General features: G+C 37.8%; 8 protein-coding genes across 14 annotated transcripts; 2 read left to right on the plus strand and 6 right to left on the minus strand.

Annotated features, from left to right (window-relative positions):
- Nucleotides 1–433: 433 nt before the first annotated feature.
- LOC121787963 (psbP domain-containing protein 1, chloroplastic-like) lies at nucleotides 434–2,344 on the minus strand. 4 transcript variants are annotated; one of them, XM_042186811.1, is made up of 4 exons: nucleotides 2,262–2,344; nucleotides 1,977–2,121; nucleotides 898–1,332; nucleotides 434–801 (listed from the first exon to the last, which is right to left on the minus strand). In XM_042186811.1, exons 2-4 carry the CDS (start codon nucleotides 2,112–2,114, stop codon nucleotides 580–582), a joined length of 795 nt encoding a protein of 264 aa, XP_042042745.1. In that variant the 5' UTR covers nucleotides 2,115–2,121; nucleotides 2,262–2,344; the 3' UTR covers nucleotides 434–579. The 4 variants fall into 4 exon arrangements, with proteins under 4 accessions (XP_042042745.1, XP_042042744.1, XP_042042747.1 ...); XM_042186810.1 differs by having other exon boundaries at nucleotides 898–1,338; XM_042186813.1 differs by lacking the exon at nucleotides 2,262–2,344 and having other exon boundaries at nucleotides 898–1,322; nucleotides 1,977–2,115.
- A 431-nt stretch (nucleotides 2,345–2,775) lies between these two features.
- LOC121786179 (AP2-like ethylene-responsive transcription factor ANT) lies at nucleotides 2,776–4,961 on the minus strand. Its single transcript, XM_042184747.1, has 9 exons — nucleotides 4,762–4,961; nucleotides 4,336–4,687; nucleotides 4,179–4,261; nucleotides 4,042–4,050; nucleotides 3,869–3,957; nucleotides 3,711–3,784; nucleotides 3,584–3,634; nucleotides 3,416–3,492; nucleotides 2,776–3,270 (listed from the first exon to the last, which is right to left on the minus strand). The coding sequence occupies exons 1-9, from the start codon at nucleotides 4,919–4,921 to the stop codon at nucleotides 2,882–2,884; spliced, it is 1,284 nt and encodes a 427-aa protein (XP_042040681.1). The 5' UTR covers nucleotides 4,922–4,961; the 3' UTR covers nucleotides 2,776–2,881.
- A 1,617-nt stretch (nucleotides 4,962–6,578) lies between these two features.
- On the minus strand, nucleotides 6,579–9,404 carry LOC121785825 (putative ankyrin repeat protein RF_0381). 3 transcript variants are annotated; one of them, XM_042184276.1, is made up of 12 exons: nucleotides 9,247–9,404; nucleotides 9,091–9,141; nucleotides 8,837–9,010; nucleotides 8,598–8,729; nucleotides 8,393–8,532; nucleotides 8,153–8,239; nucleotides 7,800–7,925; nucleotides 7,461–7,613; nucleotides 7,268–7,369; nucleotides 7,011–7,187; nucleotides 6,876–6,943; nucleotides 6,579–6,772 (listed from the first exon to the last, which is right to left on the minus strand). In XM_042184276.1, the coding sequence occupies exons 1-12, from the start codon at nucleotides 9,266–9,268 to the stop codon at nucleotides 6,694–6,696; spliced, it is 1,311 nt and encodes a 436-aa protein (XP_042040210.1). In that variant the 5' UTR covers nucleotides 9,269–9,404; the 3' UTR covers nucleotides 6,579–6,693. The 3 variants fall into 3 exon arrangements, with proteins under 3 accessions (XP_042040210.1, XP_042040209.1, XP_042040211.1); XM_042184275.1 differs by having other exon boundaries at nucleotides 6,579–6,793; XM_042184277.1 differs by having other exon boundaries at nucleotides 6,579–6,793; nucleotides 8,598–9,003; nucleotides 9,247–9,343.
- Nucleotides 9,405–10,144: 740 nt separating this feature from the next.
- LOC121787587 lies at nucleotides 10,145–13,126 on the plus strand. Its single transcript, XM_042186358.1, has 4 exons — nucleotides 10,145–10,826; nucleotides 10,964–11,061; nucleotides 11,693–11,856; nucleotides 11,969–13,126. Exons 1-4 carry the CDS (start codon nucleotides 10,324–10,326, stop codon nucleotides 13,052–13,054), a joined length of 1,851 nt encoding a protein of 616 aa, XP_042042292.1. The 5' UTR covers nucleotides 10,145–10,323; the 3' UTR covers nucleotides 13,055–13,126.
- Nucleotides 13,127–13,976: 850 nt separating this feature from the next.
- Nucleotides 13,977–16,289, minus strand: LOC121786369 (protein NRT1/ PTR FAMILY 4.6-like). 2 transcript variants are annotated; one of them, XM_042184985.1, is made up of 3 exons: nucleotides 16,196–16,289; nucleotides 15,266–15,975; nucleotides 13,977–15,187 (listed from the first exon to the last, which is right to left on the minus strand). In XM_042184985.1, the coding sequence occupies exons 2-3, from the start codon at nucleotides 15,677–15,679 to the stop codon at nucleotides 14,231–14,233; spliced, it is 1,371 nt and encodes a 456-aa protein (XP_042040919.1). In that variant the 5' UTR covers nucleotides 15,680–15,975; nucleotides 16,196–16,289; the 3' UTR covers nucleotides 13,977–14,230. The 2 variants fall into 2 exon arrangements, with proteins under 2 accessions (XP_042040919.1, XP_042040918.1); XM_042184984.1 differs by having other exon boundaries at nucleotides 15,266–16,257.
- On the minus strand, nucleotides 15,728–16,325 carry LOC121787872 (protein NRT1/ PTR FAMILY 4.2-like). The gene is made up of 2 exons (XM_042186722.1): nucleotides 16,196–16,325; nucleotides 15,728–15,975 (listed from the first exon to the last, which is right to left on the minus strand). The coding sequence occupies exons 1-2, from the start codon at nucleotides 16,323–16,325 to the stop codon at nucleotides 15,728–15,730; spliced, it is 378 nt and encodes a 125-aa protein (XP_042042656.1).
- Nucleotides 16,326–18,609: 2,284 nt separating this feature from the next.
- Nucleotides 18,610–20,919, plus strand: LOC121786051 (60S ribosomal protein L23a-like). The gene is made up of 2 exons (XM_042184566.1): nucleotides 18,610–18,852; nucleotides 20,158–20,919. The coding sequence occupies exons 1-2, from the start codon at nucleotides 18,691–18,693 to the stop codon at nucleotides 20,707–20,709; spliced, it is 714 nt and encodes a 237-aa protein (XP_042040500.1). The 5' UTR covers nucleotides 18,610–18,690; the 3' UTR covers nucleotides 20,710–20,919.
- A 3,452-nt stretch (nucleotides 20,920–24,371) lies between these two features.
- LOC121787873 lies at nucleotides 24,372–24,866 on the minus strand. The gene has a single exon (XM_042186723.1). The coding sequence runs from the start codon at nucleotides 24,864–24,866 to the stop codon at nucleotides 24,372–24,374; it is 495 nt and encodes a 164-aa protein (XP_042042657.1).
- Nucleotides 24,867–26,812: the final 1,946 nt, after the last annotated feature.

Below are 26,812 nucleotides of genomic sequence, written 5' to 3' on the forward strand. Positions count from 1 at the left end.
GCAAGTCATAACATTGAAGCGTCACACAAACGACATCAAAGAAAGGGAAAAAAGTTTAAGGCGAGTAACGATTCTCCTAGGTGAGAGCAAGCAAATTCTTGAAATTTTGCAAGAGCGTGAGCTTCCGAGTTTGGATGTGGAGAAAGCTTCTTATATTGACGAGTGGAGGGCATCTATGGCGTTGGATATTGAAAATCCTCCAGCACCTGTTTCAGCATCATCAAGTGACAATGCAACAGTAGTGTAGTACTAGTAATTTCCATGTTTATAATTCAGTTATAAGATACTGCTTTATTAATTTTACCAAAAATATCAAATACTATTTCTTTGTCAATTTTTCCAAATATATAAAATTACTGAAGAGGCCCAAACAAAATGTTCACCAGAGATCAAGAGTGATTTGGTACCATGGCTTGCAGCAGAGAGAGACGACTTGATATTGAATGAATGTATTATAAGTTGTTTGAAATCTCTCACTCAAATATTCAAAACCAATAAATGGAATCAACAACTACAAACAAGTAGTTAGAGTCAAGTATAAATCATGTTTACATGTAAGGTAGCTGCAAAATTTTGCTCTCAAGCAGCAACTTTGTTGACTCTGAAAGCATCCATAATCTCACGCAACTCCTTTTCTTCTTCTGCAAACGACTTCTCTGGTGTCTGTAATCTAAGCTCGTACAGTCGGTTGTTCTCAACCCCAAGTACTGAAAGATAACGACGATCCCACTCCAGTCGTGCCACTCGGTCCTCAGGCAAGACAGCCAACTCATTGTTGTTCGCATAAGACTTTATGTTCACCTAGTTACACCAGCCAAAATCAGTCAAACGAGAAGATAATAGGGTTAAGCATTGTTAGAACTTCACACTGTGGTGAATATTGTACAAAGATCTTACTTCGACTTCATAGTATAGCCTTCCATCACTAGCTACTTTTGACGAGGTAGAAAGAATACTTGATTCTCGCCTCACACCAAGTCTAGTGGACATAAACTCGGTCAGATATTGTTTCAGTACTTTCTTCCCTGCTTCTTCAGGTGAACCTAGATCTTCCACACTTTTGTATTGTGACGACGAAGGTGAAGATATGTTCACTGATATGTTCTCGTCGAGAACAAAAGGATCCCTGAAGAATATATCAGCACCAGCGCCACGGACTTGGATCCAATTTGATGGGTACTGCAATGTGTAGCCATCAAATTGGTCTGTATATTCCCTGAATGTAACAGAGTTTGCAAAAGCATTATCGCACGTGCCAGCTTGTGAATAGATGAAACCTGATAGAATCAATGCCATTGCTTTCCGCCGTGGAACTGCAAAATCTTTACTAGACTGTGTCTTCTCAGAAGCCAGGCAATAGATAATGTCACCACTAGACTAAAATGATATTACTTCACGACGAAAACAAGTTTATTATATCAGAAAATCACGGGGATAAAGCAAAGGAAACAAAGGCTCAAGATAAACATTTCATGAATTCATGAATATCAATTCACATACAAATTCAGGTTTTGATGTGTTCCATCATTCCAGTAAAGGATTATGGTATAAAGTTAAACATGAACAGATAAATATATAGGGATAAAAAGCATTTCTTGCTTGCACAATCTCTTCATTTCCTGTCATGGAATTTTTCTCAATTGTGTAGGTACTGGCAGATCATATTAGGGTGCATTTTGAAAAGTGAGGCTAAGATTCACGATGCATTCGCCCTAATCAAATTGATAAATCCTAATTAGGAACTAATGAAATGTAACAAGGGGTTAATTAAACCTTGGAGTGGATGATGAAACATCCACACAATGTCAAAATTACACAGCCATGGCTAAACGAAAGGTTCTCAACTCAGCAGGGAAGCATACATTATAGATAATGAATCAGAAACATATACCACGAAGAATTAAAAAATTAACAAATGAAGAAACCAGATTAATAGATGTAGTAAAATTGGGGGAATTCAGAAATGTGTGGCTGACCTCGTGCAATTGGCAAGAAGTGGATTTTGCAGCTACTGACGAACTACGGGGAAGTATTCCATGTGAATGAGGCGGCGGCCGGAGTCTTGGGAAGCAGGGCGGTGGGTGAAATTTGATGCCCACAGTAATGCTGGCCATGGGATATCTGTGAAGATAGAGAAAATTATACAGTAACACGAGAATGTGGGAGTTTTGCGAGGATAGTTAGCTTGATTTTAACTTACAAAATTGAAAATTGTGTAGAGATCAATATCATAAAATTCTTATGTTTTTTTAATTTCTTACCTGCTTGTGTTGCTGATGAAGATGAGTTGCAGAGAGGAGAACTCCCCTTATCTTATCGTCGAATATCTAAATTTATGGATTTTTAAATTCCACATTTTGTTTGTTCTTTTATCTAACGAGAAAACTGTAAAATTCAGGAAAATGATGTAATTTTCAGCATTTTTACACTTTCTTTCTAGTTTCTGAATTACTATTTTATATATTAAATATTAATACTTCATTTGTCCCATAAAAATATGTGCAATTATCATTTTCGTTCGTCTAAAAAAAATATATGCATTCCATTTTTGGAAAGTAAACAGTAATTCAAAATGTATAATAAAGCAAAGTAAAAACGTTAAGCCTGTTATGTTATGGTCTTTAAATAACAATGTGGCGATTCTTATTTTTTAATGTGGCAGTTCGAAGCTTAGACCAATTGTCACAATACAACAAATTAGCTTGATAAATGTAAGGTGATTGTTGTTTCGGAGTAGTTACTATCTCAATGAGGCAAATTAAAATTGCAAAAGTCTGGAGAGCCAAAATGGTAAGCCTCTTACTGAATCAAATAAATTCAGCCTCGTACTAATCGAACCGAACTAAACCGAAACTTACAAAATCTCGTAAGAAAGATTACATCACGTGCTTCGGAACACATCCGTCCATGAGGAATCAAGCGCTGAGATATTCGAGGTCAATTGAGGCATCGTGACCAAGTGCGTCGTGGCAAGTGAGTTCATAGGAATCAACGAACTCAAACTCCCAACTCGATCTTTCTCGTGATCATGGCATGCGGCCACTCTCCAATCGGAGATTTGAGGGTGGTCTAGTAGGTGTAGTGACTCTTGACCAGCATAGACCGCGGCCGTGTCTCTTTTCGGCCTAGCAATCTCCCCCGGGAGTAGGCTGTCGCTCTCCATGATCCGCTCCACGTCATATTGCGATATATCGAAGTTGGTCACAGCATTTGTGCCCCTAAATTTGATGGCAGCCACATCATATGCCTCGGCAGCTTCCTCTTGGGTGCCTAAAATTGAATCATGGTACCGATTTATTCTATTCTAATACGAGTAACAAATACTCCCTCCGTCCCACATATTTAGTCCAATTGACTTTTCATGTGACTAAAAAAAGAATTTTTTGAAGTGAGAGGTCTCGGGTTTAAAACTCACCGAATGTTCCGAGATAGAGATCCTTGTTTCCCGCAACTCGGCCAATCCGAGCTTGCCAACGGCCGTGCTGATGATGCCTGTTAACAACAATACAAACTAAGATATCTAAATAATAGTAGTAATATAGTTTCTAAATAAATTAATTTTGATATGATTAATCATGTAGACCTTGTCACTCCTCTGTATATGGAAGCACCCCTAGAGAAACCACTGCTCCTCCTACAAATGAAGTTTCTAGAGAGTTCAAAACCTAAAACAATGTGTTAAAAAACTTCAAATTGTGAAGAAAGTGTACCTTCTTAAATGAGCAACATATTCTTGTCTGCTCATGTTCTTCATATCATGGACTTCTTGTTGATAATTTTCCAACTGCATCCACTTATATAATGTTCAATTTCTAATTTTTTAAAATTTAAAAAAAAAAGATAATAGTAAAATGGCAAAAAATCACACCGGAAAATTGATATGTGTGGAAGGTCCCCAATACTTGATTGCTGCAAGATCATAAGCCCTTGCTGCCTTTTCTTCCACATCATAACCCCCTAAAAAGTTAGATTTTAGATACTAATCTCACAAATTTCAGTAGCAATTTATTACTCCACAAAAGTTGAAAACATAGGAATTACCTAAATAAACTGCAAGTGTATTCATGTTAGTGTTATCCTCCCATCCAGACAACAACAAAAGGCAAAAGCAAAGTTTAGTAAGAAAATGAAGTTTAGTTTTCAATAATAAGATAGTGCATATAGGAGTATATTCTTGCCTTGTCTCCCTTTTCTGCTCTGCCCTTCTTTCTTACAACTATTGTCCCATAAATGAGCTTCATATCTCCCTGTCCATCTATGCCTAAATGCACCATGTCACACTCAAATCTTGAAAATTAAAAATAAATAAATTATACTACAAAGTAGCAAAATTACCTAGTGACACCTCTGTACTGAGAGGTCCTCTGCCCGAACGTGTCGATCGACTTGCGATGGACAATCTGCTTCTGATGAGCCTTTTCAAGGCCTCTTTTCCTGCTCTCGGCCGCAATGCAGGTCGAAATTTGGCCCGTACCGGCCGGTTTAGCCACCGGGGCCATCGATAGGCTCAGCGTGTGCAGATCATCGCCATACATATTTCTTGAATCCCAATTGGCTTCCCCCATTGGTAGTTTGTTGTTGATGAGGAAGCCTTGATCTTGAGAGTACAATGTATGTAAGGTGAGAGCCATTCCTTCTCTGTCACACCCTTCATAGTTATGGGTCTCCATTGTTGTGAAATCCACACCTAAGTAAAAGTCACTCAAATAATTTAAACCACACATTTGAAATAGTAAAAAAAAAAGAAAAAAAATAAGAGACCTTGTTGTTGAACATGAATTGGCATTATAGAATTGAAGTCACTTCCACCGCCGTAGTAGGTGGTGGAGACGGGGGCGGGGCAAGGCGGAGCCACGGTGGAAGGGGAGAGGGAGAAGCCTAGCCAATTGTTAGCTTGGTTGGTGTTATTTTGGTTAGTCATGGCTTAATTTTATTTATTTTTGTTGAGTATAGGAAGGGAGTGATGCAAAATGTCAAAGGGGAGGTAGTATTGTTATAGTGAAAAAAGAGGGTGAATAATAATAGTAATAATAATAATAATAATAATAATAATAATAATAATAATAATAATAATAATAATAATAATAATAATAATAATGAAGGAAAGCAAGTCAATGATTGGAAAGAAGTAAAATAATGTGGCGTCCAACCCTCCATTTGTTTCCCTCCACTTTGAAACAACATGTTTGGTTTGTTTTGTAGCTACAAAGATAGGTAGAAACGAAATGAAGACTAGAATCTTGCTCACTTTGTTTTGTGCTTTAAATTCTTTAGCAAAAAGAATGAAATATTGATCGAATTCATAGGGATCTGCGCACACCAGCTTCGTCTTTTGCTTTTATCGGCCTCTTCTCTTCACCTCTCCTTTTCATCTTACCCTTTGGATTCGCATGGATCTGCAGCTTTGCTAATTAGAAAAATGTTAGTATTTCTTTTAACTTATACTTCATTTCAAAGTAAATTTGGATTTATAACCAGCAGAATTCATATCCAGTTCTAACTCGTCGATATTTGACATTCTTTGGTGCCGAATCGCTCTTGAGAATAGCCGAACATATGAGGAAAACGAAACTAACCGATACAAAAACACAAGTTTCTAAATCTCGTTTCTTGAATTATCCAAACGCTACTAGTGAAACTAACAATAAGTTTATCATTTTATCGATTTATTTCTAAGTGTACCAAGGATGTAAATCGGGTTGGTTCATCACTCTTTGAAAAATACCTCGATTCGCGTGTGGTATCGAATAATATTACTAGGGATATGAAATGACATGTACAACTTTTATATAGTAAACCAAAACATTTACCCAAAAAAATACTCCTACTTAAGCGAAACAATACTTGACACGTAACCAAGAAGAAATTTTTGATCAATCGAGCCACCCCAATCAAGTTTCGGGCTAATCCCAGCGGGTTCATACTACTTTTATTGGGGCTATAAAGTTAATTGAATTATAAACTTTAGGCCCTACCGATTTTTCTTTTTCTTCAGTCTGTCTTCACATCGATTGACATTTCTAACTGATTACAAAATTATAATTGACTATGGTCTTATATTTTTGCAGGATTCTGTTATTCACTAGATATGCTAAATCTTATCTTAGACAATCCATGATGATAGAAAGACATGCAGTTACTGCTGCATAGCTTAAAGCTAATAGTCAGTCTTGGTTACTTCACCACAATCCACAAAAGTGTGTGAACTGTGTGTGATGACACAGAAACTAAGTAAATGGGTGTGTAAGGAAAAAGATAAAGATAAAGAATCTGAGTTTGACCAATACATGCTTTTTGGTGCATGCTCTTTTGAAGCTTTTGGATTTGTATCTTTGCATCCAAAGTTTGAATGGATTACTATCCAAATCTGGTATATACTTCCTAATTCTTTAGTAAATCTTCTTATTTTTAATAAGAATTTTCAAAATATACATGTAAAAAATATTTTTTGAGTTGGTATAAAAATAATTTGCTGCTTTCATCCTAACTATTTAGAGTCCAATTCATTTTTGAGTCGTTCCAACAATTTTGAGTCGTTTCCTTTAGCGAGAATAAAGAATGAAGAAATAGACTATTGATTCAGTTGGAAACAATATCTGCAAAGAAAAAAAGATGTAGCAATGTATACAAGTGTGACAATAGTATATATGATCCAATATTATCTACTACATCAAATGGGGAAATTCTATAATGTTAATCATCTTTAAAACTCAAAATCTCTTCCAGGGTATTAATCTGACTCAACCAAGCAAAGTAATCATACATACTAACTCTGTCACCAAAAACAAAAACACTGTCAATTACTTACAAATGGTTATAGTACTATATTTTAGTAACAAAAAAAATGAAAATATTACCAGAATTTGTATAATTACCTAAATGCACGACCCGCGATTTCGTTGTAAGGATCCATCGTGAAGGCGAGGCAGGCCTTGAGGAATTTCTTGACAAACACAATCAGCAATTGTTAGATGATGAATCTATATGGAGTTTGATGATCACATTAATACCTTGAATATCATATTAGCTCCAGCAGGAATTTCTCCGTGGCGAGGGACGGGGAGGTTTGGCAGGAGTCTCATGCATTTCAGAGCACCAAACAGAGCATGACTGCGTATACCCATGCGCGTTTGACACAGGCTTCGCTTTGATACCCATGAGAGGTTATACTGATAAAGACTAGTAGCCTACGCATCACACGTTTGTTAATTACTACGCATTTTCCAAGGACGAGATGATCGACTCACTAGGGAGAAGAAAACTTTACCATTCTATATTCTAGGATAGCATGGCCGTAATTCTTATCCCCCGTGTACTTTGTGGCTCTGAAGTTTATTGCATTCAATTTCGTTTGCAATCTCGCCGTATTCTGCAAGATATGTGATGAGAGAAGGTTGTAAAATTCAATTGAAGATCAAAAGTGTTGCTCAGTTGTACACAATGTAAAAGTAGTTTCAGACCATTGTTGTAAATTCTTCAGAATGACCGTACTCGATTATGCCATCGACAGTCCAATTTGGAAAATGTGTAATCCGTTTAGTCACTGGAAACAAAATCTCCACACCTGCACGATTCTGCACCAATGCAGCTTCCTCGATAGGTTTATAGATAACCTGAAAGTCGTCAATATCAACGCAATAAGTGTCCAGTTGATAACCATCAGGATGGAACAACAAGGTGATTAAGTGAAATATAAGATTACAACAAGTACCAACGATTAAACGACAATTAACTGGTTTTATAAAAGGATGAGACGGGCTGAAGATATCACATGTCAAAAGGGAAACATATAAGTTTACCATGTCAGATAAATTTGGATCTCCTCCAGCTTTAAGCAAAGACTCGAGAAATTTTGTGTCGCTTTCTTTTGCAGCACATCCCAAAGGACTTAACCCACCTAGATACAAATTCGGGTCCGCTTTAGCCTGCAAAGAGAAAGTACTTAACCCATGATAACTGATGGAAAGCAATTCAAATACTGGATAAGGCATCACACACATATTAACTGAGGAACAGAGCTTAAGAGGTATGGTAAGTTTAAACCATCTAATACGAAAAGCATATAGTCCAATTAGGCATCACATACATATAACGGATACCAATCTCTTACAAAAACTAGACAAGACGGGTATTTCCAATTCACCAAACATACCTCAAGCAGCAAATTCATGCATTCAAACGAGCGAGACTTGACTGCACATACAAGAGGGCAGTCCACAACTTCATAAAAACGATTTGGCTGCAAAACGGAAAGCAGTAAAGGGATTAATCTCGCAACATTAATACAGCAAGTCAAGAGATCATATTAGTATGATCGAGTAATCAAATCAAACTCTTATCCACATTCAAAAGTTACAATAAACAAAAACTGCTGAAGGTTGTGCTTGCCCACGTTTGCGCCATGAGACAAGAGACACTTGACAGCCTCAGCATTTCCACGAGAAACAGCAACTTGTAAAGGCGTTCCATCTAAAGACTCTGCTTCGATATGAGCACGTTTCACCAGCAACAACTCGATAAGCTCCCTATTACCTGAAGCAAAACCAATCAATTCGAACAAAGTCTTTCACAGCATTACAACCTACAAAACCACAGACCTTTTAGAACAGCCAAGTGCAAGGGAGTGAGCCCCTCAACATCTGCAACACCAATTACCGCACCATGTTTGATGAGAAACTCCACAAGTTTGACATGTTCCCCTTTCACAGCTTCTGCCACAGGAGTAGTCACTGAAGCAGTATATGATGTTAGCATGTCAATAAACAAACAATTCAAGAATTAACATAAACTTTTTCAATATCAACATAAATATCAGAGAGAGAGAGAGGGAGAGAACTCTTGTAATCCATGGGATTAACATAAACTTTGACGTTATGTATCAAGAATTTGCAAATCTCAAAATGTCCTATTGCAGCTGCGTGATGCAAGACAGTCCAGCCAGTGTTGAAGTCGCTGCATTCATCGCATATTTTCAGGAACTCTCTCTCATCATTCACCTTCTTTCTAATTGCTGTAACAGAATCAGGCACTCAAAAAAAACAAGAATACAAAATTCAAGAAATTGAAGAAATGACAAGAAAAAAACTTCACCCTTTAGTCGGTTAAGGCTTCCACTAGCTCCAGCCTCGATAATCAATGCACCTGCCATTTTTATGCAACCATGCACGAATCAAAAGTATACACGAAGAGTAGAGATATGGCACAAGAAATTGAAACGAAAATTAAAGGGTTTTCCAATCAACTTACCAATTTCAGAAATAGAACTCATGGCATTCAAATTCTTAGAGAAGTTGAAACAGAAAGGGGGTTTGCAGAAAATTTCTCGTGATCATTTTCTTTCTTCTGCTTTTCATATTTTTTCTGAATTCTTTTCCTTTTTAACTATTTTTCTTATGCTGACGCCTTACTAATAATCAACATATTCGAACTAAAATTTATAATTTCTGTTAAATGCAAAAATTTAATCAAATATCAATCCTATTATAATAAAATTAAAATCACATTTAGGTACACTGGAATAGAAATTTATGTTAAGTCTGAATTCCCGAAATAAGATTGGAGGTGATTGCAATTTTGAGAGTAGCAATTTTTTGCTAAGTTTGTTGGAGTATTTATTTGTCCCACTCAAACGAGTGGTGTGTCATATACCTTTATCCAATGCGACACCACTAGACCAAGTAATTTGTCATTGACATTTTATTTAAAATAACATACTAAACATATAATATGACACATCTTTTGAGATTATAACAACTGCAAGAGGTTTTAATTACGAGAATGAAGGATTTTTAACACAATATTTTTTTAATCGAACTAATAGTGTGAATATCACCCCAAAAGGACTAATTTCACACCGGAGTCAAAGAAATGAGAGGAATTGAGAAGCTTGCATCAATCTATGAAGTCTTGGTTTTTTACAATTAGACATAGTACTCGCATTAAATCATGGGTTTTTAGCTATTCATTTTTAAGTGATATTCATAAAATTTGACATATTCAGTAAATTAGGAGAATTAAACTTAACACAATCCTTAATTAAACGAAATTGAGTTAGATTTCATCTAAATCCACTGTTTTATTTTTGTTTAATTCCTTTTTGTTTAATCCTTAATTCATTCGGCTCTGTTCGACACCAAAAGCCATTCCTTGCCGCCAGATTCAATCCCAATCCGAGCTTTTCCGCATTGCCTCTTTTCGCAAAGTTAATTCTATTGATTACCTCTAGGTTTTAGCTGCAGTTACTCCTAATTATTGTTGGAATCCTCAAGAATTCCCCAACATATACATCTCTATCTACGATCATAACATAGTTGGGGCAAATTGATGGCCCCTCAAAGCAGGAGACGCCTCTCGCTGCTCGTCCTCCTGCTCTTCCTCCTCCTCTCCCTCTCCTCCCTCTTCCTCTCCCCCTCCGTTCCCAACCCCCAAATCCAGCATCTCCGCTCACTCCCAACCCCATCCCCTCAATCCAACTTCGCATTCCTCATCAAAGTCCTCACCTTCAACCGCCCCGCCTCTGTCTCCCGCTGCCTCAACTCTCTCGCCAGAGCCCACTACGACGCCGCCGACAAAGTTCATCTCCACATCTACGTCGACCATTTCCCTCAAAATTCTGCAACTGGGCTTGCCGAAAGATTGAATCTTTCCACCCAGATTCTTGATTTCGTTGATGGGTTCGAGTGGAGATTCGGAGAGAAGGTGGTGCATTACCGGACTTCCAATGCAGGGCTGCAGGCGCAGTGGCTTGAAGCATGGTGGCCTGCTTCCGATCATGAGTTTGCATTTGTTGTTGAGGATGATCTCGAGCTTGCGCCTCTTTATTACAGGTTTCTTTTTTATGTTCTTGATTTATTTAGGGATTTGATTTTGTTTGTATGTATCATGTTGTATGCTTTGCTTGTTGAAGTGGAATGAATGTTTATCCGAGATCTTGAATATTTTGAATCTGTGTATGGCATGGTAGGTTTCTGAAGGCGTTGATCTTGAATTATTACTATAATGCCACGAATTTCAGTCCTTCCATTTACGGGGCGTCGCTGCAAAGGCCGAGATTTGTGCCAGGTAGTTCTCTTCATTCTTGTGATGATGTGTGTACGTTCCGTTGAGATTGATGTGATTTGTTTTATTAGATTGTAATGTGTAAAATGGCCTGAAACTGTAGTAACTATGAGCATCTTGGCTTGCATTTTGTGCAAATGCCTTGCTCAAGTGAAAGTATGCCTCCACAGAGTTTATGCTATTGTTGTGTGTTTATGATTCATTTAAGAGTTATGATTGTCCCCCTGTAAATGGATTTGGGTACTCCCTGGTTGAGAAGCATTTTATGTTGCTGCAGTTGCCTACATTTCAGATTCGTTAGTGAGAAGATGGTTTGGTTTTTGCTGCTTTCCACTTGAAAATTATTTGATGTTTTTGTAGGTCTTTTCCCTCTGTTATAACTCTTGTCTGGCTTACCCTTGTTCCCCTGGCAGACAAGCAATTTTAAGATATGTGTACATCGAGCAAAAAATTTGAACCTAATTTCTTTGTATGCTTCACTGTCAATTATTCATATGTGTATGTTGCAGTTGATATTTTAGAATATGTTTTCTCGCTTCTTCATTTTCTGTTTCTATGTTTCTTATTCAGTACTAAGTCTGCCACTGTTAAAATTCTCCCTTTTTAAATCTTTTGCTTTGGTTTTTCTCGGCAGGTAAACATGGAAACAAAATGCATTTAGATGATGAATCTCGGATTTTCTTGTTTCAGCTTGTTGGAACTTGGGGCCAGCTTCTGTTCCCAAGACCTTGGAAAGAGTTCCGGCTGTGGTACGACATGCATAAGTCAAAAGGCGTGAAGCCTTTCTTAGGCGGAATGGTAACTATTTCCATTAACCACATTCTTCTTTTCTGCTTTGGTTTCTTTGTTTTCTAATTTAATCATTGTTTAGTCTATTTTGTATTTGATCTATGGGATGATGTGACAACAGGTAACAAATGGGTGGTACAAGAAGCTGGGAGAGAAAATCTGGACTCCGTGGTTTGTAAAATTTATCCACTCTCGTGGATACTTTAATATCTATACCAATTTTCATAATGAGAGAGCAATGAGCGTCAGTCATAGGGATGGAGGTGTCAATTATGGCAAAACAGCAGGACCCGATTCTCAGTTACTGGATGAAAATTTGGTCGATTTCAACCTACTAGAACTATATCCTTTAAAGGATCTCAATTGGTATGATTTCTGCTTCAGAAAAGTATTAACCAACAGAATCGTGACGACTTCACATGAACTAGCAAGCGTTCTTCAATCTGTGCAACACAAAAAAACTGTTTTGCTTGTGAGTCTGTTTAGAGTACCAGATACGGTTGTCAGGAATATGCTCTGCCACTTTGAGGGGCTGAATATACGAAATTACATCTTGGTTGGACCGACGTCTGATTTTTTGATTGATCTTGCTAGAAGAGGGCACCCGGTCATTGATGCCAGCAACTATTCTGACTTCAGCAAACTTTCCATGTCCGTCAACTTTCAGGATTCGACGATGGAACTGTTCAAAGAAATTCTGGTGCTAGCATCCGTGACTAGAAATAATTTGGAACTTGGTTACAGCACCTGGGTGCTTGACGGTAACATGCTTCCACGTAATAACATGTCATTTTCGGATACCTTTGACCGCACAAATGACTTGTATGTCGGGAAGGCTAGTAAGATTCTTTTTGTTCGGAGCTCATCCTCTTCTTTGAAGATTTGGGCTGGTGATTTCCCTTTCAAGATTGCTTCATCGGTGGAGACTTTGGGAAAACTATCAGTTTCTGCGCCTATTTTTTTCTATGCTGTTGAGCATTTACTGAAAAAGCAAAGTATCGAATTTAAGAACATTGATGAGATGCACATTGGCTTGGGTTTTGGTGCTCTTCAAGCTAACTCGTCCTCATTTGATGGGGACAGTAAATTTGTTATCTGCTCTTCTGATACAGAGTTGGGTGTAATACAGAAACAACTTGCACATGTAAATTTGTGGTTTTTGGACGGCGATTCATCATGTTCTTCAGTTGTTTGCCATCCTTTGTAGCATTTGTATGTCATTTGTGTACTTTAAACAAGAATGTTACTTGCAATGACAAAAATTTTGCTTCTAGTTTTATACACTTCATTATTAATTTTTGTTTCACATGGTTGCTGACTCAAGATATATATTGGTGCCTTTTTTATAAGAACTGTTTGCTAAAAATGTGCTGTTACTCCATTTATTATGATAAGGCCATCAGCAATAATTTTTCAGATGATGACTCTTCTATTTAACTTTGCATAAACAGTATAGTACCATTCAAATATAGCAGAGAGAATGCTTATGCACTGAAAATAGCAAAGCATCTACCGGCGTATGCACTGAAATTTTTGTGATGTTGGATCTGCATCCCTGCCATCTACTTCTAAGGTGGCTTGAGGTAAGAAATCAATCTACTTTGAAGTTTCCTTTTTCTGTTTACCATCTGTAAAGCAAAAAAAAGTAACATCTCCTTTTCTGCATCAGTTAGAGATTGCGGAAATGATATTCACTTCTAGTCAAACAATGGAACATGGTCTACTGAGATAAGATAAATTGCTCATATCTTGAAACTTAGACTTCGGAGTAGTTTGCTGAGGGTTTAGGGTTGAATTTCTCTGTTAAAAGTGGCAAGCATAATCTTCTCGTCTTTTCTATGATGTTTTTGTTTGATTGAAATTAGCGATGTTTCGATCCATATGCACAGGTGGTGAATTCAGATAATGGAACAACTCCACAAGGTGGATTTAAACTATGAGTCGTTGCTTCATGATTTTGTGTATAAACTTTCTTCTTCTCCTTAGAACTAATTCAAATGCTCCCTTTGTACATTCTCTTCCTCTGCTTTACACTTCAAACTAAATTGTTTGCAACAAAATTAGATTCAAGTATTTGTTGGTTTTATAGATTTTATTGTATACTGATAGTAATGCAGTAAATGTGTGACTTGACTTGCATATTTATATATATTGGCACTTGCAAGTATTGAAAATTTGACAGTTTATTCTGTTATTGCAAGCTTATTTTATTTATTTATTTAAGTTGTATTTGGGTTGGGGGTCAAATACAGTCAATATATATTTGTAATATATAGGCATGGAATCCATTTTTTATGGTGTTTTCAACTTGGGAGAGAAGGATAGTCAAAACTTGAGGGTGCTTATTACAATAGTTGCTGGAACATTATGTAGCCGGACTGTATTACCCTGAAGGTTTAATTGCGTCTTCATTGGCCTCTTTTACTTGTGATCGATACTTGTACCAGGATGACCAGTAGAGATAGTTTCCGAAATTGAGGGTGCTGAGGATGGCTAGAAACCAGTAGAAGTAGTCGAGCTTGTAATGATTCAAGGGAGGCTTCATCTCCGGTGCCTGCAGCCAGCCTTGTTTGTCACTCGAAACCTTCTCCGTGACTGCATTCACAATGTTCACAAAGGCGGTGCTCAAGAAATATCCAAAAGACAGCGACAGCAGCGCGAAAGATGTGGAAAGAGACCTCATCCCAGATGGAGCTTCTTTGTAGAAGAATTCCATCAGCCCGACCATTGCAAACATGTCCGCAATCCCAAAGACTCCGTATTGGAACGAGAGCCAGAAAAGACTAATTGGCTTGAACGGGTCCTTGATAGCCTGATCCCTTCTTTTCACCTCCACCAGACCGGCTATCCCCATTGAGATTATAGACAGGACCAGCCCTACGCCTACACGCTGGAGCTGAGTTATTCCATTAGGATGCCCTGTGATCTTTCGGGCAAATGGGATGAAGAGGAACTCATAGAGTGGAAGGAGAACGGCCATGAAGAGTAAAGGGATGACGGGTATCGAAGGAGAGGGAATGTTCAGTGTGGCCAAGTGAGGTTCCATGAAGTATCCTTGGACTACTGAGAATGTCTGCAGCTGTGCCAAGCACGTATTCATTATGATCGTGCTCGCAAATATAGGTACCATCCGTATCAATATCTTCACTTCTTCGACTTGTGTCACCGTGCAGCCTCCATCTGGTTGGCCAGGAATAGCTGCCTTGTCCAGGAACCTGAACTGGTTGGTGTGTGCAAGTTTCTCTACAGACGTATCTCCCTCCTTATCGTCAGCCTCATACAGCTCGTCTGAGCTCTCGGGGAATTTCAGGTTTCTGTTTCGAACTGCAGTTGTAATGACCTGTATACATCTTAAAATTTTGTCGACTCATTTGATTTGTATGTACAGGTAGATGATGGTGAAGTGAAACACACAGACCTGTGATACCCTGACAATGGGGCTGTTAGCCAGTGGTTGGAACAAGTAGAAAGGCTTTCCGAGTGCAAGCACGACGAAGCCAACGAACGCTGTCACCAAGCCCGTGAAGAAAGCCCAGTGCCATCCCCTATTCAACGCAATCCACACTACAGCTGTCACTCCTACCAGCGATCCAACTGTCGTGCTGAACTGGTAATAGTTGAAGAAGCTCGCTACACCCTTTGCTCCTCCGGTCTCGTTCCGGTCAAATTGATCCGCCCCGAGTGCAGCCACAGAACCCTTCACTCCGCCGCAGCCCAAAGCTAAGATGCATAGAGAAGCATAGAACATGGTGGCGTCACTGCCCCCGATGCAGCTCGGCTTGTTGCAGGGGACGTGGTCCGATTTCTTGGAGTGTGCTTGGATTGTTATCATCACGAGACCCTGTGAAAAGAAGAGAACCAACCACTGAGAACAAGTTGGTCAGAAGAAACGATGGGAAACGAGAAGGAGGTTTACTGTGATTTCGAGAAATCCGAAAATGAGGCAGGTGTGTAGCCGGCTCAAGTAGTTGTCGGAGATGAAGCCTCCGAGAACAGTGAGCAAGAACGTCGAACCTAAGAAGTTGGTGAGTGTGTTGGCTGCCACTGACAGGTTGAAAAACAAGTGGAAGTAAAGAACCATGGTCGACATGTTCGCTACGAATCCAATGTTCTCCAACATTGCCAATACTGAAAGAGAAATACGGAAACAATAATCACATTCTTGATGTCGTGAATGTTTGATCGTATGGCTGTTCAGAATAGGACATGAGAGCTTATCCTTAAAAACCAGTCTATTAGGAGTAGAAGATAGAATCTACTTTATCTATAAACCCAACATCAGTTGTGTAACTGTAACAATGTCAAGCACAAGTTTTTGTGTTCGGGATATTTTGGAGTCGGAACTTACCGAAGACAAACATGCATGCCCTGAATCCACCTTTTCTTTCCGGATCATCGTAGCTCATTGTGCCCTGCGTAATAAGAATCGAATCGTAGAAGTCGCAGTAAGTTTCAAACTTCTTGTATGTGAAATCCATAATCTAAGATGATTTATAAACATTACACTTGTTGTAATGTGATTTACTAAGCTAAATTTAATATTTTGCTCAAGGTTGTTTGCATGCTAGAATATCCCATGATTTGTATTCTTCTTCCTTTTGAAGAACGGATTATTGGTGTATTGAAATATGTGAAGTTATGTTTTAAGTGGAGAAAAATTCCAAAATTAGGTGACAAATGAAGAAAACACCAAATTGTTTTGACATAATAAAGTGTGCAGTATTTGGATTTTGTGGTTTTGGGCAGAGATTATGAAGTTGAGAGTGGGATATTGATCATCTCTAGCGTTGGATGCCTCCTCTTGTTTGGTATATTAGCAGCCAAGATACGTAATTACGTTTGTTTGGAGAAATGCAATATCTATAGATTAACATATGCAGAGAAGATGACATGAAATCTCATGATTATTTGTGGTATTAATAATGCTATCGAATTTGTATGTAATATTAATAAATAAATAATTTTCAATGTCTTTTACCTTGAATTATTGATCTACTCCATTTAACTTGAATTCTTATAGCAACGCTTTTTAAATTTCATTCATTTGTATTATTGATACTAGTAATTTTTTTCTGGATAAATACTACTCCTTGTATATATTTTTATTCCAAACATTTTGTTTAGATGTTATGTTATTTCGTGGATATGGAAGCTGAATCGATCGAGTTAGAGGCTCTTAGAGCATCCACTATAGGCAGCCTTCCCTAATAGCCCCGCCTCCTTTTTTTGTCCACAGCCCTAATTTTTTGTCCATAGCCCCAATTTTTTCCTCCACTGCCCCACTATAGGCGGACACTTCCAATAGGCCCGAAATTTTAATAACCAATTTTAATTTTAATTCAATTATAAGTACTAAAATTTATCGGACTCTACGTAATTATAAAAAAACCGGCTATAAGTGAAGAAATTAAAATTAAACACTACATTTTTCGTTGTATTAAAGTGGGGGTAAAATTATACAACGAAATATTAATCTATTAAACATCATACTAGTATTCACACTGCACCGGCACCTCCCCTACGTGCCCAAACTTCTTCAACCAAATCGGCCTGGAGTGTGGTATGTGTTGTGCTCCTGCGCATATCACTTGAAACGTTGGATCAAATATTCATTGCTCTGTGGTACGCCCATCTGGATCGGCGCGGAGGCGACTCCGTTACTTGTACTTGCGCCCTCTTTCGGTGCCCAGCACTCTGCCCCAAATCCTTCATCTTCTATTATCATATTATGCAATATGATACATGCTAACATAATATTTGCGACATCATCTTCATGCCAAACTCGTGCTGGGCACCGTATAATGGTCCATCGCGCTTGGAGCACCGTGAGGCCAATCATCTCAACCATCTGTAGGTATTCGTCGAACATATCAGCTGGTCCGCCGTACGCAAGCTGCCGGATTGCAGCGATGCACTTCTGAAGCGTAGACAGCCCGATCCGGCCAGTGCAATCACTCCGGAGGGTGAAGCACCGGTAACGTTCTGCCAATTTCGTCGCTATATGGTTGAAAAGGGGTTGCGACATTCTGAATCGCCGGCGAAAAATCTCGGGTGGATAATGTGGGTTATCCACAAAGTAGTTAGCCATTACACGTTGGTGCGCTCCGCTATGATCTCGTGGGATAGTCCGCCGACGACTAATCACACGAGGGATCGCGCCCTCCGCCACTTCCGCCGTGCGTTCCGCCGCTCGCGCCGCTTCCTCCTCCTCGGCCTCGTACTGCACCTCTTGAATCAGATAATTCCACCCATCGTTCCATAAATCGTTCATTTCAATTTACAAACTCTAGTGAGAGAAAATATGTGTGTGAAGAGGTGGAATGATATGAAAATAATGAGAGGTGGAGGAGTGGTATTTATAGGTGTAATTTTCGAAAAAAAATAAATAAATAAAGCAAATGGGGCGGACGTCCATCGCCTGTCGCCCCACTATACGTCGCCTGCAATCGCCCCTGACTCGCCCCGCCCCCTCCACCATCGCCCCGTCCTCGCCCCCTTGTCGCCGACCCCTCTACCGCCCCACCCTCGCCCCCTTTTTTCTATCCGCCCCTGGGCGGACGTCCCCCCACTATAGACCGCCCCGTCGTCGCCCCCTTTTCCGTCCGCCCCCTTTCCCCCTATAGTGGATGCTCTTAACGCTGCAAAGTATATTAATTCAAATCTTTTCAAAAGGTAGTTGACAAAAAAAACAATTTAATATGCGAGAATATGGAGTTTTCAGTAATAGTAAGTATAATTAAACAAATTATGTGGACGAAAAAAAATTATTTATCCTTTAGATTTTGTTTCTCATCTTCTCTGTAAAAACCCAACTAAACCCTCTGCATTCCGTTTCCAAATCTCATGAATCTTCAAATGATCGTCTCTTCAGTAGCTCCGCCGGCACCTGTCGGTTCTGGAATTCTCTTCCGGCGCCCCGGTGCGTTGAATTTTTCCTCCGGTGGCCCCAATTCAACTTCAACAAAGCTCTCTTCTTTGTGCTCCACCTTTTTTCCCGTCCAAAAGGTGAGCTGATGTCTTGATTAAACGCTGCAAATTCATGTAGATATCTGGCCGTTTCAGTTTCCTTTGATTGGTGTGAGTATATTGTAAACAATTTAGAATCCCCTGTTAATCTCTAAGGTTGTTGTTTAGATTATTAGGGATTTCCTATCCATATTTGAGTGACTTAAATCAGTTTGAATCCACATTTTCGTATTATATAATCCTTGTTAGCTAATTAGTTGTTGGATATGATAATTGAATCATTTTATATTGCTAAGGAATGCCACATTCGTTTATTGTAGTAATCTAATTTGCTTTCTATACCATAAGCTACAAAATTGAGATTCTAGTAGTTCTCTTAGCATTTGATGTGATGAGTGGATGACCTACGTTGTTACCGGTGCTAACTTCGTTGAAGCAAGCCGGTTGTCAGTCGGAATCTTCTCAAGTATTCACCTCATAGAATGTCAGCAACAATTTAGTGCTTGAATTCAAGTATACAATCTATAGTAGAATGGCTTATGGACTCCCATTATTTATGGAATGCCGTGTTCCCATTTTAGCCTAAGCAAATTTTGGATACTCCTTAAGCAATGCCTCTATAATGTCTATGTTGGATTGTGCTTCATATCCCGGGAAATTTACATAAACTTCTGTCCTTCGAAATTTTTTAACAATCTTATGGAAAGCATTCTTTCAGAAGCTGTTTTTTTGAGTTGGCTAATTCGTTGCCCAACATTAATAATTATGATAGTACTATTATATTGCTAAACCACATTTTATTGGGAGTTCACCTGTGCCTTTTTTCTTCATTGTTCTGATATATTTGAAACAGAAGTTTTATCTCTCGTTTCTTCTTAAATTGTTAAGATTTCCTGTAAACTACCAACATAAGCAGTCAGTCCTAGTTTTCATAGAAAATTTGGCTGTATTGGGGCGCCCCTATTATCTATTTCAGAAAAACTTCTTCCGTACAAGCCTGTAGGTCGGAAATTAAATCATTATCGCTTTACTTGTTCTTCTCTGGAACTTGAGGTACACAATGAGGAAGTCTCAGCCACAATTTATTTCACAATCCCATCCTTCAAGTTCAACTATCAATTTCATTTTTTAACTTGCATCCACTGACATAGGTAATATCAGTCTCACTAATATAATCGTGCTAAACAAAAATCACAGTTTTAAAAGAATATCATTCGGTTATCATTTGCCAACTATGAAGTCTGCAGATGACTAATTCATATCTCTCTCCTGCTCCTTTGGATGTAAAACTGTTGCGAAAACTTATAATGTTATCTGATTCTTTCTTCACTAATTGGAAAATAGGATGTGGTTGGCAGGTTCCAAGCGTTGGAGACCAAGCATCTAGATAGAGTTTCCGTGCATGCTGTGCCCAAGATGGCTGAAAATTACTATGAACTTGAACCTTTGAAACAAGAATTCATGAGCACGGATGCCTTGAATTTAAAGTTTGAGGATGCCGTTTTCTTAGAGCCAGAGCCATTAACTGAAGTAAAGAAATCTAAAGAGGAAGGTCCACATTCATCTGCCGCGAAGAATTCAAAAAAGGAAAAGAATCCCACACGCCTTAGCAGTAGTGCTGCAGTGATAAAAACAACTGATCATTTTCAAATCTTCAGATATCCTCTTGGGACGGAGTCTGCAATAAAGGCAATGTTGGAACGTAACACTTTGGTCTTTGTTGTCGACAAACGAGCTGATAAGAAGAATATCAGAGAGGCTGCCATAAATATGTTTAAGATAAGGGTGAAGAAAGTGAATACTTCAATCACGCCTGCTGGAACGAAGAATGCTTTTATCATGCTGCCATCAGATTTTAAGGCTGCGGACGTGGCTAAGAGGATTAAAATCTTGTGAAGATCATAGGAGTGTTTCTGACCAATGCGATTTTGCTCTCCAACAATTTTATAGTTTTATCAAGATTCGGTTATCTTGATCAGTAGCTGTATGCTGCGAATCTTATTGTCTGTAATCTGTATCAAGCAGAGTCTGAACGATTGCAGGAAAAGCTGCATTCTTGTTTGAGTTTTGAGGCTATTAACAGATTATGGTATCTTCAGACCTTAATGTTCCATTCAAATTTTCTTGAAATTTTTCGATTAATCGTTTCGTATGAGAAGCCTAATAAATAGAAACCGCAATAGACACTTCCAGTAAATAATTTGAAAAAAGAGAAAAGGGAAAGGTAAAAGAAAAGGGAAAGAAACCATGCATTTATTTACCAATTCAATCAGAAATTGTATCACTATTTTTCTTCCTCAAATAATTTCACATAATCACAGTAATACGGAGCATGAAACATATTTTTACCAAATTTATGCTCGTTCAATTTTTTTATGGTGGTCGACGGTCTAATTAATCTTAATTAGTGATTAATTAGGCTAGCTAATTAAAGAGTATTGTGGTACGTGTCCATTAATTGATGTAACATTCTTGCAATATTGCCATGTAGAGGGACTAAAATGCCGCTGAAGCTGCCGGAATAGCAAATCTCGCCTTACATCACATAATCTTCGCCGGAGAATCGCCGCCTCTGAGCGGAGCCGCTCATTCTCGCCGCGGACCACTTGGTCCTGATGAACCGCCAGCATAACCCGGTTCATTAACCGCAGCGGTTTAGTTCGTTCCTCAAGTTCTCTAAATGCTTCTGTTTCATCATGCGCGAGCGCCGAGCTGACTCCCGGTTCGACAAACTGCGCCTCCGCACTCTCTCGTCTACGACAGCGTCGGATGCTGGTACCGTGTCATGTGAACCGGAGTTAGAATAGACCGGTTCTTGCGGGTTTAAAACAGCCGCCGGTTCAAGGGCGTCCCAAGGGGGATAACCGGGTTGAGTGGGCCGAAGCGGGAGGTTTTCGAGAGAGGATAGCATGGCGGAGGTGTGGCCGGAGAGGGAAGGACGGTGAAAGGGGAGAAAGGAAGGAGAGGGTGGTGGTATTTAATTGATGGGAGTAGCATGGCATGGATTGCCCATGCAGGGGCAATTACGTCATTTTGGGAATAAACTTTTGAGTCATGAAAGCACTAAATGTGTGGGGGTGATCAAGGCTTTTTGAGAGGGTGCATGGATTTGGTGCTGACATCAGCGTTTGGGGGGTCTAGTTTCATGCTTAGTCATGAACAATGTTTTAAAAATCGGACCGGACCGGCCGGTTCGACCGGTCGGACCGTGAACCGGTAGGTAGTCTGGTCCGGTTCACCCCTTTAAACCACCACTGCATTGAACTGCCGTGAACCGGTGGAACCGGCCGGTCGGACCGGTTGGACCGTGAACCAGAAACCGATTTTCAATTTTTTTTTCAAAATTTTTTAAAATTTGTTGTTGGTAGAGGTTGAAGTCATGACCTCTACCACTCCACCACATGGGCTCATTGAACAATTTGAACATTAAATATTTTTATACATTAACCATTAATTTTATCTATAAAAACTAATAATTCATTTTAATTTCATTATTCTTTAATATAATTGTTAATTATAATATATATAATTATCATCATTTATATTTTAATGATGCTCTACTTACCACCTATATTATTATTAGTACCATATACGATTCATTATTTACTATAAATAAATTTTTTATATTACATACTTAATTTATATACCCTAGCTATTGACATTAATGAATAATCTTATCTAAACTAATTAATAATTACTTAATTCGTATTTAATTATATATTATTTTACGAAATAAATTTTCTTAAATTAATATAAACATTATCTATTTTAATACATGAAATATTAAATTTTTTATCTAGACTAACTAATATTAAATATATATATCTGAATATATTTACTAAATTTTAATATTATTTATATTTATACATCACTAATTGTCTATAAGGTTTAATGTTTTGTGATATATTATTAATTATAAATCATTTACTAAATTTAATATATTTTTATATATATTTGCAACAGTAAAACGGTTAGACCGGTTGAACCGTGAACCAGTAACGTCGCCGGTTCGCTTGCCGGTCCGGTTTTTAAAATATTGGTCATGAAGGAATAACTAAAAACGTGAAATACGTGAATTGAGACACTTCTTTTTAACACAGTTTAAAAAGTGGATGCTAAGTGAGTTAAATGAGTAGGTAATAAGGCAGTTAAAGTAAGATAGAGAAAAAAATGAAAAAAATGAAAAAAATAAAATAGAAAAGTGAATAAAGTAAAAGAGAATGAAATAGAAAATAATAGTGACTCAATTATGAAGAAACTGGAGTGAGTATTTTTTTTTCAGTAGTTAATTGCGGACGTTTAGGTGTAGGTTTGTAATATAATTTGAAATTTTGATCTTGGAAGTTTGTGCTTACAATGACAGAGGTTATGTCAATTAGATATCATGCAATGTATCACTTAATCATAATGCTTAATTTTCTTTAAAATTTAAGATTGGTAATACATTATTCCCTTCAATCCCCATTAATTGTCTTATAGTTGATCGGTGTAAATTTTAAGAAATCGTTTGAATTTTTAAAGAAATAGTTGAGTTGTGCCCTTGCTTTGAGCTTATCCTTTCTCCTTTCAAAATAATTATTCTTTAGCTTTGTAGAATAATCTAGAACCCTTAAAGCTTAATTAATTAATAAGAAACTTCACAACTTGTCGAGCGTAATACGAAAAGAATGCCACGAGTTCTAGAAGACAACTCGAATTTAATCATTAAATAACTTAGCAATTAAAAAAATTGACTATCCATTTTCCTAAAGTTATTCGTTTAGTTTAATACCGAGGGTTTGATGACTTGATCCTCTCCCACAGTCCACTCCCAGGTGGCTGCCTTTTATCTCTGTTATTTGTCGATCGATTCATTAATTGGCTAAATATTTGATCATTTAAATGAACAAGTAAATGATTGTAGGGTTTCTTCTGCAACATATACAGACAACCAATCAAACACACAATTAAACTTGAAACATTACATTTCCCATCACTTAGTGTTCCCATCTAATGTTATGATCCCTTTCTAATTTTCTTTAATTCACCTTAGTTAAAACCTTAAAAACTCCCTTTTTTATGTGAATGCAAGTTTTCCATCATGTCTGAATAAGGTAGCACCATTGAAAGGGACCAATGGATCTAACACTGTGATCTGACTTTATATATATATATATATATATATATATATATATATATATATATATATTGTGAAATTGAATCACCTACTATATAGCTAGAAAATAAGTATGCATCACTTAAATTACTCCCATTCCTATACATTTCACTTGGCTTCTACTACTCCTATAACCCTAGAAACTAAGAACCATTTCACTTACTAGGCCCTACTCATTTTTCTTAGATTTTTCAACTTTTTCTCATTTCATACAAAACCAATTGTTCACTTCACTCAGTGCTTATTCTTTTGTAACGCACACGCATTTTAATATGTAACTAAATTTCCCATCCTTTAAAACTGAATACATCTACATACAATACAAGTGCATCCATCTTACTAATCACGAATTAATAAACCTTAATTCCATTTCAATTCCGGATGTACAAACATTTTGAACAAATTAGAGCACCGCACTCGGCTCGAACGAGGCAAGCGTCCCCGGACTCAGCAGCATAGCCGAGCACCACGCCAGAGAAGCCGGCGACAAGCTAAACCCGAGCGGGCTCATCACATCAAACGATTTCACCCTCTTTTCCTCTTCATTTTCCCCTTTCTCCAAACTCAACCCCCCATGCCTCGGCCGATGCGGCGGGGAGAGGTCAAGAGGCGGCGGCGCCACCTCCCTCAGCCGCCTCGTCGCCTGGATCTCCACCGCGCCCGTCAGCCTCTGCACCACGTCTTTAAACTCCACCGCCTCCACCTTGTAGATCTTTGGCGGCGACGGCGGCAGCGGAGCGATTGGCTTCTTCGTGATCGCAGGTTTCCGGACAGCCAGTGCTGTCCGGAAATTCTGCGCTGGCTTCCCTCTCTGGCGATGGAGAGGGAAGTGAGACGAAGAGTGTGACGAGAAGGAATACGAAGCGGAGGATGAGGAATCGGATGAATAAGACTCCATCTTTATCAAATTCTTGCTTTTTTTAATTTTTTGTGATGGTTTAATTTGTTGCTTTGATTGTGATTTATATATACACAAGTTGGGAGAGAAAGTCGTGGTGAGAAATTCCTAGCTCACGTTTTGGATATAACTGCAATTAATTGAATTCAAAGAGATGGGGACTTTGTAGTTGAAGAAAACAAGAAAAAATAAGAGAGGCAAAATGTTTTGTTTTTGTCGTGAGCGTCGGCGTGGCTGCGGAAGCTGACCTTCGAGGGTGTGAATCATTTTTGACCGGTGAAAATTTATTGGCTCAATTATTGTGTAATTTGATAATGTATTTTTGTAGATTGTGTATAGTCTCGTTGAACATTTTGGGATTCATGCTTGGATCATGCGTGGTAATAATTCAAGCAATTATTTATAGCAACCATAAATGCAGTTGGGAAGTTGAGCTGATTTATTAGATAATTATATTCCCAGCCGCCATCCCATAATTTAGTGGTAAATTTCGAATTTTGAAATAATATTTTTTATATAATATATGCTTTTTGCAGTATCAAAATTGCTAAAAGGTGTGGATAAGAATTTATGACGTCAACTCATCTCATGATAATGTCATCATATTAAATTATTAATTAACTTCTCATGATACTATAATTCAAATTGGAGTGAAAAAAATTTGCTATGACCGAAGAAGTATTATCTACAACATATGAAAAGGATAGGGAAAAAAATAAGAATTTTACACAATTCTCCGTCAAAAGAAAATCTCTTATTTAACTTCTATTGTAGAGTACTAGTATGTTTTAATCTTTTCATTTTGAGAAGGAGAGACACCGTTAATTAATCTTTGCTCTATTAATTAATTAATAGAAATTGCAGTACCTCACAAGATAATTTTACTCAAATAGACAAATAAAAAATTCCAACATTCATCAAAATTATGCGATGACCCGACCGCCGTAATCCTTAATTCTTATTACTACCAAATAGTGAAGACCAGTATTTGAACATGAAAATTGATGCATAGAACTTTATCATTGGGTAACATTTTCTATTTAATTTGTAATTTGTGACTGGCAAGCTTACAAATATACATGCATCGATAATGTCGGACAGGAGTGTGGGGCAATCAAAGCGACGGAATCGCCTTTTTTGCTGCAATATAATATTTGGAAGTATGCAAATCTTGTAATGTTGTTGACATAATAATGAGGCATGTGTCGCGTGATAAAATAAAGAAACGAGACTAGATTTCTTGACAGTTCGAAAATATGGATTTTAATTTGGTGGGGTTTTTGTGACCTCCTATATTTGTTTTCTAATGATTATTTTAATCAGGCGGCGGCTCTGGAAAATCTTTGACCGGGCAAATTGTATTAGCCAGTTTCCTGCCTCTGTGCCCTCATATAGTTGATTACTTGATTAAGAGTGATTTAAATACTTACTAGATTTAATTTATTATTTTCGTTCTCAGTAAATTAAAAGCAATCGCTATCAAATTTTTATTCTTCGATTTTATTTTTGTAATTAGACACTTAGCTGAGAATTGATAACCGACTTCTGTATTATAATACTCCCTGCGTTTCCTCATAGCTGAGGCGAAACTTTTCGGCACAGAGTTTAAGAAATGGATGTTGAGTGTGTTAAATAAATGGATAAAAAAGTAAGAGAAGGAAAAAAGCAGAGAGAATAAAGTAAAAAGTGAATAAAGTAAAAGAGAGTAAAGTAAGAAAGAGAAAAAAGTTACTATAACTAAACTATAAAGGAATTTCTCGAAATGGAAAAATGAGATAAGGGAAAGAAATGGAATAACAAATGGAGTACTTAACAAAGAGTAGTTATATATAAACTCTAATGGACCTAGTTTATCTTGTTGGTTACAAAAAAGAACTTATGTACTCTTAACATTTATGTGGAATAAACTTGATGTTGCAAAGATTCTCATATAATTATATAAAGAA

This window comes from Salvia splendens, chromosome 22 (assembly GCF_004379255.2).
Source record: "Salvia splendens isolate huo1 chromosome 22, SspV2, whole genome shotgun sequence".
Classification (NCBI taxonomy): domain Eukaryota; kingdom Viridiplantae; phylum Streptophyta; class Magnoliopsida; order Lamiales; family Lamiaceae; genus Salvia; species Salvia splendens.